Source organism: Salvia miltiorrhiza, chromosome 2, assembly GCF_028751815.1.
Source record: "Salvia miltiorrhiza cultivar Shanhuang (shh) chromosome 2, IMPLAD_Smil_shh, whole genome shotgun sequence".
In the NCBI taxonomy this organism is placed as follows: domain Eukaryota; kingdom Viridiplantae; phylum Streptophyta; class Magnoliopsida; order Lamiales; family Lamiaceae; genus Salvia; species Salvia miltiorrhiza.
The window spans coordinates 45,077,215-45,092,512 of NC_080388.1; the positions used below are offsets into that span (position 1 = coordinate 45,077,215).

Sequence of the window (15,298 nt, forward strand, 5' to 3'; positions counted from 1 at the left end):
GTCCAAAAAGCAGAGTAGGAAGTTAATTGGTGGACAAAATTTTAGAGGCAAACAGGAAGATGATTAGTGGACGGAGGGAGTATCTTATAGTAATAATTACATTAAAGTTGAGACATTTTTACAAAGAAGTGATGTTTTAGTTTAAAAAGAAGAAGAAGAAAGAAAACAGTCTGGCATTCTTGCAAAACAAGCTCCTACTAAAGAAAGACTTTTTTGCTGTCACAATGAATCGGTCAAGAATCCAACACATGAATTAAACGGAATATACACATAACATAATCAAATAATCAATTAGGTTAGAAAGGGAGCATATGATATATGGGATGGACCTTACTTTCTACCTAATCTACAGAATAAGATTAATAAAGGCTGACTAAACAGATTCTCCAAAAAGAAAAAAGAAAAAAAGTGTGATTAAACAAAATATTTAGTTGTCGGACATGCAACGATGATGCAATCAATAAATTACGACAATTGACTCTGAAATCATCCATCGATATTAAGTTATGATATTAGATCAAATGCCTAAAACAAATAAATTAAAATTGAATGGTTGAGACATTAAAACACTCTAATTTGTAGCATGGTCCAAACTTTAGGATATAAACTCATGCAAAAGTAAATTAATAAATAAATGGAAGGGACAAATTTTCATGTAAAAAAAATCTAGAAGAGACAAATTTATATCGAAAGATTGAGATATCAAAATACTTTAAACGTTGGATCCAATTTGCAACTAGTTTTAAAATTGAGATTTAAACTAAAGATAATTACATATATTGTACTTCCAAATAATTTTAAATTTTGTACATCAACTTTAAATTATATACTTATTTTTTTCCCCATCTCGATCATTTTCCGGCAAAATTACGGTCACTTTAGTATTAAGTTTGCATGAAAAATAAGCGAGGAAGTAAAATGAGAATAAATTACTAATTAAATAATTTTTAATACAAATTTTAAAATTAGTGTACAAAATAAGAATATTTTTTTAGTGCAAAATAAGAATGGTTTGAAAGTACACAATTTATATACTATTAAAGGGGGTGTATTTGTTCAGGATTTTAATAGATTTTTAAAATCTATAGATTTTAAAAATCTACAGATTTTACACAGATTCTTCATGTATTTTGGATTTCTAAATAGATATTGAACGGATTTTGTAGGGATTTTAACAAGAATTTGACGTGATTTTTACGGATTTGAAATCTACCATCCCAACGCTCGTTGGAATTAATTGAGCGCTGGGACAGATCACAGCGATTGCTGGGTTCCAGCAACCGCTGGCCTTGGATGATGTGACAAAATGAGCGTCTGCATCCATGTCTTCTTCATGATTCAAGATCTTGCCCGAACCTCTATTGGATGGAATCAACCCCACTTTAGCATGCCTACAGAGTAACGAATATAATGAAAATGGACCACCTGCAATGATCAATGAAGTTTGAGTTTCAAAGTGAACACCAAATCACCAACATCGAATAGTCTATCCCTCAGCTCACAAAAGCATCAAGATCATTACCTTCCTGTCCCAGCGATCGCTGGTTTCTTCGAGCCACGACCGCTAGAACACAGCCAGTGCTGAAATATGAAGATTTTCAAAATTTCGTGGTCTGAGGTTGGATTTGTTCATGTGTATTTTTTGAATGAAATTGAAAATCAGTCCAATTTTAAAATCCATAGATTTTTAAATACCTCTAGATTTTCATAGATTTTTAAAAGTATGAAACGAATACATATGGATTTTTATAGAATTTTAAAAGTCTTGAACGAATACCTCTAGATTTTCATAGACTTTTAAAAGTCTTGAACGAATACACCCAAATTTTAAAAGTCTATAAAAATCTATTAAAGTCCTGAACCGAATACACCAGAGTCTTTAAATTACAATCATTTAGAAAAAATAAATAAATCAAAATATAAATTGTGGGTGATGTTGGTGGCATTCGTAACAAAGTCTGAATATTCCTTATTGCAGCAGCCATGAGAATCTCTCCAGCCCTAAATCACATAGGGATTGGGCCTCCCATAACTAACCATCACCTTCATCATTTCCTCTTCAATCAATCTGAATAATCATTCCTTTTTAAACCCTAATCTTTATTTGTTTGTAGGGGTTTTACGTAACCACCTCCTTCGCTTGCAAGGTATTGGTATTGTTTCCCACGAAATTATTTACGCCGTTTTCTCCATTTTGTCACACTAAACTCCTGTAAATATAGCAGCTGCCTTTGCTGGCAATTAGTTTAATACTGTATAGTACCTGCTGCCATTACGCTTTCTACGCCTACGACCATCGGCGCCAATTTATGTAAATTAAAGACAGACCCCTTTTTGCCATATTGTAAAAATTCGCTTGCATTCATCCGACGGCCAACAGAGCTTGAAGCTTCTTGTACAAGATTCCGCAGAAGGTTTGTGATTGAATTTTATTTCTAGGATTTTCTTCTTTTTCAGGGGTTTTCCAGAGGTAGGAATTGATGTATTTGAACAAGTAGTAGTTGGGATTTTTTATATTTATGCTACTAATTGAGATTGCAACACGTTTGATCCGATGTTGCACAGCCAATTCTTTCTGTCATAGGCTTTTGTGTGTGTATGTGTGTGTGTGTTTGTTTCTTACTTTTGTGTATAATTTATCTCGATGGCATGTAAGGTGTGATATGTGGTGTTCCTTCAACTTAATTACATTCCTTATTGGAGCAGTGAGCACGTGGAATTGTGTGGTGAGTGTTTGGTATCGGCTGTGTGTAAAGTTGCAAAGCTGGAAGCTTTTTGAAGTTTTTTAAGGAAACCTTCCATCATTGCTACCAGAATTCTTCACGTGTTATCTCACATTTTTCTGCGTAAATATTTGTGAAGTTTGAGTATTCTGGTTGTAGTTGCTGCTATTTGACATGTTGTGGAATGATGGGCTGTGTTTTAATCATGTGATTGCATTTGTGGGCATTTGTTTTGCATAGTTTCTCAATCTGTGGTATTCGGTGAAAAAATTGTGTATTTGCTGAAGGTATTCAATTTTGTTGGAGTAATCTGGATGAAATGGATGGTAACGGGATTGACAATGATACAAAAGCTTTAGAAACTGGGGTAGAGAGAAGCCAAGAGGAGTCTAATAGTACAAATCAAATTCATGATTGTGATGTGACACTTACATTGAGAGAGAGACAAGACGAGGGGGACAGTATCGATGGAAGTTCTAATGACCGACCAGATAATCAGTATATGGATGGTGAGTTTGATTTGCCTTTGACACCTCTGGCCAACATTCGACAAACAAATTTGTCTCAGTCATCATCTGCGGTAGAGGTGTCTTCGGTGAATGATCTCAGTCTTAGTCCATTGTCTCGGGTGCGCAAAGGTTAGCACTCATGCCTCTCATTACACTAAATAAGCATTGATTACAATACCTGTAAATTCAGATAAAGCTGAAGCTTGGCACCGATAAATTAAGCTGAAGCTCTGCATGTTCTGTGCAGTCGTTCTACAGACTTTTCTTCACTGTTAGATTGATGATGTTTTTCTCACACGAACATTTTCTTTGTATCTTAAGGATTGGACCATTGCATTACAGCACCTGTGCAGAGAAACCTCTTCATTGAAAATGAAGAGCTTGCATTCTCGCGGTCTATGACTGAGAAGAGAATGGCTAGTCCATTGTCAGCTCTAAAGTTGGATAGACTCTCAGAACGTCAGAAGGTTGGATACATTGCATAAATGTCTCGAATTCATTCTCATTTATGCTTCTCAACATGCTTCTTTGTGTATGAAGTGGACAGGTGTGGGTTATACATATGTGCTTCTATTTTATTTGTGAAAGAAGCATTCTGGTTTAGATGACTCCCCTGTAGCATGTATGCTTTGCTATGGTTGTGGGGAATATCTCATTCCTTATCATGTAGCTTGATATTGACCTGAGAAAATTATTGCTCACGTTTCCTAGCTTAATAGCATGACAGTTAATTCCACCCTCTGAACAATTGCTTTGCCAACTAAAGAGGAACTTGTCTCTCAAGTGCACTATATGAGAACATGAGTATTGTCCTACAATCCTTCAATTACTAAGATTCAGAAATATAACTATTTGGAAAAAGGGTATTTTGAAAGTTTGGAAGAGTCCAATGAGAAGACAGATTGATTGACTAAGATGCAAGAGGTGCATTTAGTTTGTAATGCTTTAGTGGGACTGTTTAATAATCTAAGCTTGCGTTCGGATTGGATGAATTGGGGTGATCGATTTGGAAGCCATAGTATTAGTAACAGATTCATTAAGGTTGTTGGATGAGTTCATATTATGATGACCTTTGAAGTCCTTCACTTTCATTGGAGTTTGTGAATTCCTTCCCCCAAATCCTCTTTATTAATGAATCCCTCAGTATAAGTGTAACCTGATAGGACCTGCACCACTGAAGTTGAACAGCAATGAGAAGCATAAGAACCCAATGCATGAATGTCAGGTTAAGCTCAAATATTTGGTACTATTATCAAAAAAAAGTTGAACCTGCACCCTTGTGATCATGCAAGCATCCAAAATAAATTGTTTGATATTATTATGTAAAATATGACGCAATAGATGTCCTTACTATCATCACAGAGATATGCATGTTTGCATCATATGCAATTTGAAACATATGCTTATTCATGGATGCCACCCTTGAATTCTTTTATGGGTAACCACTTATTTACTCGTATCAATACACACTCAAGTTTCTGAGGCAGAATATGTTTGTTCGTGCACCTTTTGCTTCACTATTTGGACTTATATGAATGATCTCTTTTTATTGATTTTTTACTTTTGTGCTGTTTGATCCAGAAAAAGTTAATTGTGGAGATAGTGAAGATCCAACGGGATGGAACTGTGGAGGTTGACCTCACTAAGGATTCTCCTGTAGCTTCAGAGTTATTAGAGCTCCAACAGTTTGATAGAGTTCCTTCTACTATTGATTATATTGTTACCGATCATAATAAATCAGTTCCAAAACTGAAGATTGCAGTGCTTGTAGTTGGAACAAGAGGAGATGTACAGCCATTCCTTGCTGTTGCAAGGAGACTTCAGGTAAGGCATAAGTGCTTGAGCTTGTGACTTTTATCCAGTTTCTAGTGTTTTCTCACCTCTTGCTTGGTTAAATCAGTTTCCCAACTCAAAAATCGTCCTTGTTATATTTATGAGGTGTGATTTTAACTTCTCTATGCCAGAGAGTTCATGAATCGCAGAAATATCACAAGTTTGGTGTTTCCTATATTTAGACCCTTAGCATTATAAACTTTGCATGTTTTGGAGAGTTTTCTGGTTGCTGAAGACTTTGGAAAATGCCATCTTAAAGCTTTTGAGAACAAATGTCTGAGGACCTCTGTCACAAAGGCTGAATATTTAAGTATGATATGTATTGTCTAGAATGGGAGTTAGAGCTTTAGCAAAAAGTTTCAGCTGGAGTTTTAGTGACGAGAAACTGTTAACTTCCTGCAAATCAGAAATATTGATCCACAACTATCTTCTAGGCCTGAAAGAAAAGTAAGTTGTCTAAATTTAAACTTGAACCAGCCTCAAGGTATTTGAGTTTCTATTTAATAATATTGTAGAGGCAAAAACACATTATGATCGAATATGTACTCATGCCTCCTTAAATAGATTAAACTTTTAGTGAAATTTGACGGGGAGATTCGTACCACCATGAACCCCCACAAAGGACAATATACATTAGATCCATCTAAGATGTAGTTGACCATAAATTGCATCAGAACACCCTTCATTTTTGGTTTTATCACAGAAACTCCAACAAACCTCTTCATTGCTGAGTTAAGGAAGTTATTCAATTGTATTTTTCTGAGCTAATCTACTCCCAAAGGGGCACCAAAATAGGAGGGGGCTATCTGTGAGATGCCTTTAGCTTGGTAAGATGCCTTTAATCTCAGCGCCACTGTAAATTATGCAAACTTAAAGGCAACTATGCATGGGTGCCATCTTCGTTTCTTCATCTTCCTTTTATTATTTAATAATTATTAATATTGCTGTTACTATTATTGAAGAATTATTAGAAGAGTTGTTATTTACACTTGCACACTGGTAACAGTTGTCGTTGTTATGTTTTGTTTTGTGTTTAATTTGCTTGTTAAGCACTTTCCAATAGTTTGATTTCCCCCATTATCTAATTGCTTATTCTAAATGAAAACAGGCATATGGTCATCATGTAAGGTTGGCAACTCATTCCAATTTCCGCGGATTTGTAAAGTCAGCTGGGGTGGACTTTTACCCACTTGGTGGTGATCCTCGTATTTTGGCTGGATGTAAGAGGTCCTCGACATGAATATGCATTCCTGAAATTCTAGAATATTTGATATTAATGTACCATATGAGTATTAACTATTATTACTCTTCTGTGACCCTTGATTCCTAATTAATTACATAATGAATTATGCTGTGCAGTCTCTGATCATGCATTAGGTTATTTGTTTTTTCTTCCGCAGTTCTTCATGGTCGTGCTGCTGTTGGTTTCTAATCTAGTTCATAGTTTTAGTGCCTATCATGTACTATGTTTCGTCATAGGTGTATGTCGGGGCAGATCATATAAATTCACTGTTTTGACTTTTCTTTATCTTCTACCATTGATATTCCACAAGAAGCAGTTACCGAAATCGGTTCCAGAAATTAATCGAAATTGATGATTTTGAGCATTTCTTGACTAAATCTATTTCATGCAATTGCAGATATGGCCAGAAACAAAGGTCTTATTCCATCAGCACCAGGAGAAATTGCTATACAACGTAAACAAATAAAGGCCATTATTGAATCTCTGCTTCCAGCCTGCACAGAACCAGATCTTATAACTGGCGAACCTTTTAGGGCTCAGGCAATTATTGCAAATCCTCCTGCTTACGGTTAGTTGTTGCAAAGTACTCTCATACCGCAGTTAAGAACTTTACTTAAGATTCTGAGTATAATTTACATATCGAGCAGCATTCATAATTATGATCATACGAAAGGAGATTCCTATTTCCATTATTAATTAGCATACTGAATCACTGATGTGTTCAAGAATTCTCAGTATACAATTACTAAAGTATAACTTACACTGAACTCTTAACAATTTTTTAAAAAATTGTTATTGTACTAAACCAACTGAATCTACTTTGTTCACGAGCTTTGGAAGATATATAAAGTGCTAGGGTTCGGCACCGAACTCAGCAATGAGGTCAATCAACAACAACAACATAAGTAAATAAATAGCACAGAAAATGAAAACAGGATGCCAATTATCTGCCTTTTATTAGACGTTTCCATCCTATTTACAGAGACACATAACTTAGGCAAGGAGGATTTTCCTAATTAGTGAGGCTAGTTAACAATTGGAGGTTATAAAATCATTCCAAAAAAGATCCTTGTTTGCCCTTGGTGAGTGTCATCATTAGGAAATGATGTATTTGATTTTATTAGTTAATAAGTACTCCCTCCGTCTCACTCCAATAGTCCCATTTTCCTTTTCGGGACATCCCACTCCAATAGTCTCATTTCTATTTTTGGTAATGATTTTACACTACATACAATGTGGCCCCACACACCTTTACTCACTTTTACACTCAAAAAGCAAGTTTCTTAATCTCCATGCCCAAATGAAATGGGACTATTGGACCGGGACAGAGGGAGTACAATCTAAGGTTGCTTGATGTCTTTTGGGGGAATTCTTGAACTTATTCCAGTACATGTCATTGAGATATAATTGTCTAGTACTGATACAATATTTTAGCTAAAATTTGAACACGCATATTCAATATTGAGATATACTCATCTAGTACTGATATTTTACATGCTGCTGAGCTGATGTTCTTGTTATCAGGACATGCACATGTGGCTGAAGCTCTTGGTGTTCCCATGCATATTTTCTTCACAATGCCATGGACGTAAGCTAAAATTACTTTTTATCCTTTTCATTTTGTGATTGATGGTTAGTTTATCCTGCTTAAATTTGAATCTTATAACATGAGAAAATTTGTCATAACAAGCTGAGAGTAGTAAGCCTGACCGTGCATCACTGAGTTTTTTGGGATTCTTCTTTTATTCCTTTTGGGTTAGGGGCAGTGGTGGCGGTGGGGCATGTTTTTTTGACACAATTTTCTATTTATTAACAAATTTCCGTTCAAGGTTGAAATTTGCACTCTCTGTTTTTGGATTATGAAACTTTCATTGTTAGAAGCAGTTAAGAAAAACTTATAATCATGTGCTGAATTACAGGCCTACATATGCATTTCCTCACCCATTAGCACGTGTACCTCAAAGTGCAGGATACTGGGTATGGCAATTATTTTGAGTTGCTCTCTTCTTAACTTTGATAAATCCGGATTGTAAATGAATATGCTCCATGATATTTTTTAATTGATCCAGCTCTCGTATATTCTTGTGGACTTACTGATATGGTGGGGCATAAGAGGACTTATTAATGAGTTCAGGAGAAATAAACTGAAGCTTCCTCCTATTGCATACTTCAGCTCATATCATGGGTCGATTTCTCATCTACCGACAGGCTACATGTGGAGTCCACATGTTGTACCCAAGCCAAATGGTAAGGCCATCTTTCAGTTGCTTGATATTTCTTTATTTAATACCTCAGATTTATTGTGTAAATAACCTAATTTGTGTTGATACGATCCTCCAAATTCACACATTCTTTTGGAACTCTTCTTCATTGAATTCCCATAGATAATTTTCATCTGTCCAGTTTTTGGAACTCTTCTCCAAACTCTCACATTGGTTTTGGAACTCATGGTCATTTGGCTCATAATGCATGATAACTTGTAACCACCGAAGAATGTCAGTTCAGAATATGGAGCTCCTTTGATAAAATTGCCTGTGTGGGTTCATCCTGCTGATTGATCTGAAGTTTCAAATCTTATAACTTCAAAGCAATATCTATATCTACTGTCACCATAGCATCCACATTCTGTTTTTACACAAAAAAATTTGTGCACATGTATGTAACTGCATCGTAATTGGATGTTTTTTATGTCGAATCACACAACTGATGTCATTACTCCTTGGCAGACTGGGGGAACCAGGTTGATGTTGTTGGTTACTGTTTTTTGAACCTTGGATCAAAGTATCAACCATCTGAAGAATTTTCTGAGTGGATACAGAAGGGATCTCAACCAATTTATATTGGGTTTGGAAGCATGGTAGGTGGTAATGGTATAGTAAAAATACGTTCTCAGCTAATCCAAAACTAATTTCTTGGATTCTGGGGTGAATACGTCTGTCTTCCTCCCATAATGTAGTAAACTAGTTATCCAAAAACCATGTTTCAGCAAGACCTGAAAAAAAAAAACGAAAGCTAATAATATTGGAAGAATGTTTTATAATGACTAGGTTTTTTTTGTCTCACATTTCTTTGGTTGCACGAATATGTAAATTTAACGGTCTAGATTTTCATCTTCATGAACCATTTTATCTGTCAGATGCATCAGTATTGTCTTTGTATTCTTGGAAATGTCAATGGCGTTAAATTGAATATTCTAAATTTCTGGATTTGGATTCTTGGCTAATGACTGATTAGAAATTTGCATTCAGTAGCTTGAAATAAAACTTACTGTCTTGGATTTGAGCAACTGCTACTGGTTCTACACTTTTTCTTTGCAAACATGTTCCCTTCACAAAATAAACAAATACTTATCCAAATACAAACACAGAAAGTTGAAGAACAGTCACACTTGCCTTTCTTTTTTATTAGTATATGTTGGTCCTCTGTTTTTTTGAGGTTTTCAAGAGTTTGGCCGAATTCATTAATAATATGTTTTGTCCGCTTGATAAGCCTCTGGATGATTCAAACAAAACTACTAAGACAATCTTGGAGGCTTTAGAGATTACAGGGCAAAGAGGAATAATTGATCGAGGCTGGGGAGACCTTGGTAATTGTAAGTATCTTTTGCTGGTTCAATCTCTTGGTATTTCTTTCTGCTTCCTCCGTCTAATCCTTACCTTTTCACAAAATTTATGCTGATTATCAAGTAAAGAATGATGTTTCCATTCTACCAAGTACCAATGGTTCCTAAATCCCAAACCTCCAACTGCACACTCGCACTCAAACCACTGTCCATGAAAATATCAAGTACACGGTCTACCAATTTCTTGCTTAAACCCATCAGGAGTCATTGGGATATGGTGAAATGAGATATGTACTTGAGTTGTAGAGACTGTAACGTTTAGTTTGAATTTCGTGTAGCCATAAACACCTGAAAGTAAACGAGCACCATTAAGTTACGAAATACTCAGAGTTTCTAGTCAGAGAGCCAATTGCCACGACTTCTAAGGAGCTTTTTCCCTTTCAGATTCAAATATTCCCGAGAATGTCTTCGTGATTGTGGATTGCCCTCATGACTGGTTGTTTCCTCTGTGCTCTGCTGTGGTATGTTTGTAGCTGCCTTTTCGGTCTACATAGTAACTGCAGATATAATGATCACATATGACATACTTATTCAAACACAGGAATCATATTTTTTTTTTCTGAAAGACTTAAATATCATATGCATTTTCAGGTTCATCATGGTGGAGCTGGGACTACAGCAACTGGACTAAAAGCTGGGGTAATCTTCCTTTAAATTTTGAAGCAGTGCTTTTTTGGTGCTTTAAATGTAATGTTACATGAAGATATGGAACAATTAACTAAACATTCTGCATTTCAATATGCAAGACGTAACGTGTTTCCTAATCTACGCATTCTATGCAGTGTCCAACGACCATTGTCCCATTCTTCGGGGATCAGTTTTTCTGGGGTGAGGTAATCTACCAGAAAGGACTCGGACCTGCTCCGATTCCCATATCACAGCTAACTGTTGAATCCCTCACAGAAGCTATAAGATTGATGCTGCAGCCAGAGGTATGTGTGAAGAACATTATGAAAATCCCAACTCAATTCATATGCTGCTGTGATTGCGAGCATTTAGATCTCACTCATTTTCACGTTTTTGTATGGATTCCGGGGTGGAGTGGCGAACATCAGTATTGGTTTTAGTCACAAGCTCACCCTCTCGCTATCTCTCTATGTTGTTCCAGGTGAAATCTCGAGCAATGGAAATAGAAGCTCGTATAGAAAATGAAGATGGCGTTGGAGCTGCAGTGGATGCTTTTCACCGTAACTTGCCAGCAGAGGTTCCATTACCGCCGCCATCACCGCCTCCGGAGAAGGATGACGGCCCAAATCCTCTACAATGGTTCTTCACTCAGATTGGTAGGATCTGCTGCTTGCCTTGTGGTTCTTAGATTTTGTTACGATGTTTCATTGTACATAGGCTACTTATTAGGTTATTATTCATTTATTTTTTTTGCGTTGGTATTTGATTACTAAATCTGTGTGTTGTGATAGCAAGAATATTTTCACCCTACAATTTTTCCCTCAAGAGATATAGATGTAATTTACATCGTTACTAATAATCATAATATTGTACTCTATCTTTTATTCGAAATGGAATGTTTGGCTAAGCTTATTTTAAAGAGCTTATAAGCTCTTGGAGCTTATAAGATGTTTCAAGAGCTTATAAGATGTAGTTTATTAGTAGCTTATAAGTTGTCAAAGTGTTTGGGTAATTTAACTTATAAGCTAAAGAGAGAATTTTTAGTTAATGAGAAAATTTTTGTTAGAGATAGAAAATCGAAGAAAAATGAAATTTAAATGATATATAATGAAAATAAAAATTTATAGTTGAATTATTTTTATAAAATGAGTGTTGCTTATAAGATAATGAGAAAATAAGTTGGGGTAGAGGAACATATTTTTTTGGGAGCTTATAAGCTCTTTAAAGGAGCTTATTTTGTCAAATACTTTAAAGGAGCTTATAAGCTCAGCCAAACACCCTCTTAGATTGAAAAGTTATAAAAATAATGAGAATAACGACATATTGGGTAATTTGCAAAGTTTCAAATATCATTGTGGATTCTATCAAATTTAGCAATATTTTTTTTTTATCTAGAATTTTAACCAGTCACATCGTGTACATAAAAATATATTCTCTAAACATGTTGATTCATTAGAAAGAAAAAATCACTCACACAATTAATTGTCAATATACAAATTGAGAATATTTTCTAAAATGTTACATTTATACGAGCACCAAATTTGGTGCAGAGAATAATAGTTTGGAAATGACTACGTGCGTATATAGTTTGGTGGGGAGTAGTAGGGATATCAATCCATCTTCAAATTCTTGGGTTGATTCGACTAGATCAACAATCTAAAACAATTACGGTTAAAAAAAATTTAATTCCATAAAATTATATATCGAATAGCTCAATATTCGATAGAGTTTACTAGAAAATAGCTTGAATCTTATAAGACTGACACAAAAATAATGTATTTGTTTAATTATACAAATTTTAATTATTTGATTTTCAACTTTATTACTTTGCTTCTGAAAGTTAGTACTATAATGGAGTAAGATTTTTTTTTCAAAAGTTTGTGAAATATATTTTGATTTAATATTAAAAAATTATATATATATATCATTTCAATTCTCTGTGTTTTATATCCAATATTTAACATAAAATGTTCATTTAATAAAAATGTGTACATCTTTATATATCTAAGAATTGCATATTAGTTATTTTATAAATCGATGTTGAAATGTCATTTATTTATGTGTGTATTTGTTTGTTACAAATATAATATTCATTATTTTATAAATAATTTTTTGAGCCTGACTAGCCCGAAACTGAAACGTTTAGGGTTAGGGCTGAAAATTTCTAACCCGAAATTTTTCAACTCGATTAACCCGCACCCGAATAATCTAACAACCCGATAAGGCTCATCCGGAACCCGGTGAATTGGCCAGATTGACATCCATAGAGAATAGTATAGAAATGATTACGTGTAATATATATAGGATTGGGTTATGGTAGAACTCTTTCCCTTAGGTAGTATATAGATCCGAATCTGGACCATTAGGCGGACTACACAGATGAATGACATGTGGTGCTGACATTAAATGATTTCATTTTAAAAAAAATAAACATAAGGGGCAAAAAAATTATTTTTATGTTTATTTCAATTAGTCGTGCATGGTTTTGTTTTATATGCATTGTTATGTTGTGCAATATGCAGTATTCTGTTTTGTCATATGTATGGTTTTTGCAATTAGTCATGCATTGTTCTATTTTATTGTTGTAAGGTTCATTGACACGAGATGCATGGTTCATTAAAATAATATGCAGGATTCATTGATACAATATGTATGGTTCAGTTTATATGAATGCATGGTTCAGCTTAAACATGACAAGTTTCATGAAAAATGATGCATGGTTCATTGACACGATATATTCGACCACTACGAGTTGAGCAATCGAATATCAATGGTTGAGCACTAGTACAAACATAAGGGTAAAAAAGTTCTAAATGGATCGAGCATTAGTACAAAAATAAGGGTAAAAAGGTTCTAATAAGTTACTCCCTCTATCCCACTTCAAATGTCTTGTTTTCCTTTTTGGGCTGTCCCACTTCAAATGTCTTATTTCCTTTTATGGAAAAATTTATTCTCAAAAAGTAAGAATATTTGGGGCTCACATCACCTTTTTAACTCTAGACCACACTATTTAATAATCTAATTAACATGTTCCTAAATAACCGTGCCGAAAAGAAACAGAAAATTTCAAATGGGACGGAGGGAGTACTTTTTAGGATAATACAAGGATTCACTAGCATTGCCGGTGGTATCCGTTTCAAATCATTGAAGATTTAATTCATCCATTTAGTTAGATTCAAATATTTCGTGTTATTTTCTGTTATTTTTACTTGGATCTGTAGAAAAATGAAGAAGATGAATAAAATGTTGAATTTTTTTTTTCATGAATTATACTTCGATTTGTTGAAACAAACTGCGAGTCTATAGTATTTTTGAAAACGAATGGTACGAAAAATGCCTATTCGAACCATTCGTTCCAAGTGTAGACGCAGTGGCGGATCCAGGATTTTTAAATTGGAGGTACAAAAAAAATAATCTCATAAACATAAAAATAATATATCCCAAAACATTATTAAAAATACGAAAACAAAAAACATTATGTAATTGTCTAATATATTCTATAGACTCTCGCAAGTGACAATGTCTTTGTTTTTAATTTAGTTAGTAGTATCTTTTTTATTAAATTAATTAATCATTCCTATTTCTATTCTCTACATCAACACACTTCAGCCGTCGTTTTAAAGAAAATTTGAGGCCCACCAAAGCCCAAATACAATTTAAGAAATTTGCGTCCACCTTATCCTATTGTTTGAGAACTTTTTGGGAATACATAATACATGAAATTTTTTCTTTTAGTACATAATTTATACTGTTATTAAAAGAAACTGGGGGTACAGCCGTACCCCCATCGCCCCACTTGTATTCGTCCCTGTGTAGACGCAACAGACCTTGGGACGAATGGTGCGATAGGCCCTTTCGCACTATTCCTTCCAAATGTTGGTGCGACAGATGTTGGGAAGAATTGTGTGAATAGGCCCTTTTGTACTATTTTCCAAGTGCTAGCGGGACAGTTGTGGCGAATGATGCGAATAGGTCATTTCTTACCATTCATTCTAAGTGCTGGTACGACAGACCTTGGGACAAGTGTTGGAAATAAGCCCTTTCGTACCATTTGTTCCAAGTGCAAGATCGACAGATCTTGAGACAAATGATGTGAATAGGTCATTTCGTACCATTCGTCCAAAGCGCATGATCAAATGTACATATCAAGATGATGCGTGGTCATGGTGCAATTGGTACGAATAAGCCATACCAGATCTACTATACAATTGAAAATTGATTTTTATAAATTTATTTGGAAAAAAATGGTAGGAAATTCGAAGAAAATAATAGTGGAACTCACGTCGTCGGAATCAAGTTGTCAAATTTAAATGGATAAAATGACCAAAAATATAAATGAACATTGCATTAATACAAATATAAGGGTAAAAAAGCCCTAAATAAGTTTTTTTAGGATATTGTCACTCATTTGAAATGATATCATTAATACAATTTGAGCATAAGTCGGAGATTGGAAATGTGACAATTGACAAATAACACTATATTTTGATTATGATGAGATTTATTATTATTATTATTATTATTATTATTATTATTATTATTATTATTATTATTATTATTATTATTATTATTATTATTATTATTATTATTATTATTATTATTTATTGCAGTTGCTGTTAGTGTGTATTGTATAAATATATTTTATGTGTAATAACTTATAAGTCACGTGTATGAATCAAATTATATTAGAAAAGTCATGTTATACAATAAAATAAACTTCAACATACGATAAAATAACGTT

At 34.3% G+C, this 15,298-nt stretch overlaps 1 protein-coding gene across 2 annotated transcripts; it reads left to right on the forward strand.

Moving 5' to 3' along the window:
• The first annotated feature begins 1,909 nt into the window (after nucleotides 1–1,909).
• LOC131011648 (sterol 3-beta-glucosyltransferase UGT80B1-like) lies at nucleotides 1,910–11,448 on the forward strand. 2 transcript variants are annotated; one of them, XM_057939424.1, is made up of 16 exons: nucleotides 1,956–2,147; nucleotides 2,226–2,414; nucleotides 3,011–3,361; nucleotides 3,554–3,699; nucleotides 4,814–5,056; nucleotides 6,174–6,285; nucleotides 6,706–6,876; nucleotides 7,833–7,896; nucleotides 8,228–8,285; nucleotides 8,378–8,555; nucleotides 9,035–9,165; nucleotides 9,798–9,900; nucleotides 10,315–10,391; nucleotides 10,522–10,569; nucleotides 10,713–10,862; nucleotides 11,039–11,448. In XM_057939424.1, exons 3-16 carry the CDS (start codon nucleotides 3,043–3,045, stop codon nucleotides 11,243–11,245), a joined length of 2,007 nt encoding a protein of 668 aa, XP_057795407.1. In that variant the 5' UTR covers nucleotides 1,956–2,147; nucleotides 2,226–2,414; nucleotides 3,011–3,042; the 3' UTR covers nucleotides 11,246–11,448. The 2 variants fall into 2 exon arrangements, with proteins under 2 accessions (XP_057795408.1, XP_057795407.1); XM_057939425.1 differs by having other exon boundaries at nucleotides 1,910–2,414.
• The last annotated feature ends 3,850 nt before the right edge of the window (nucleotides 11,449–15,298 follow it).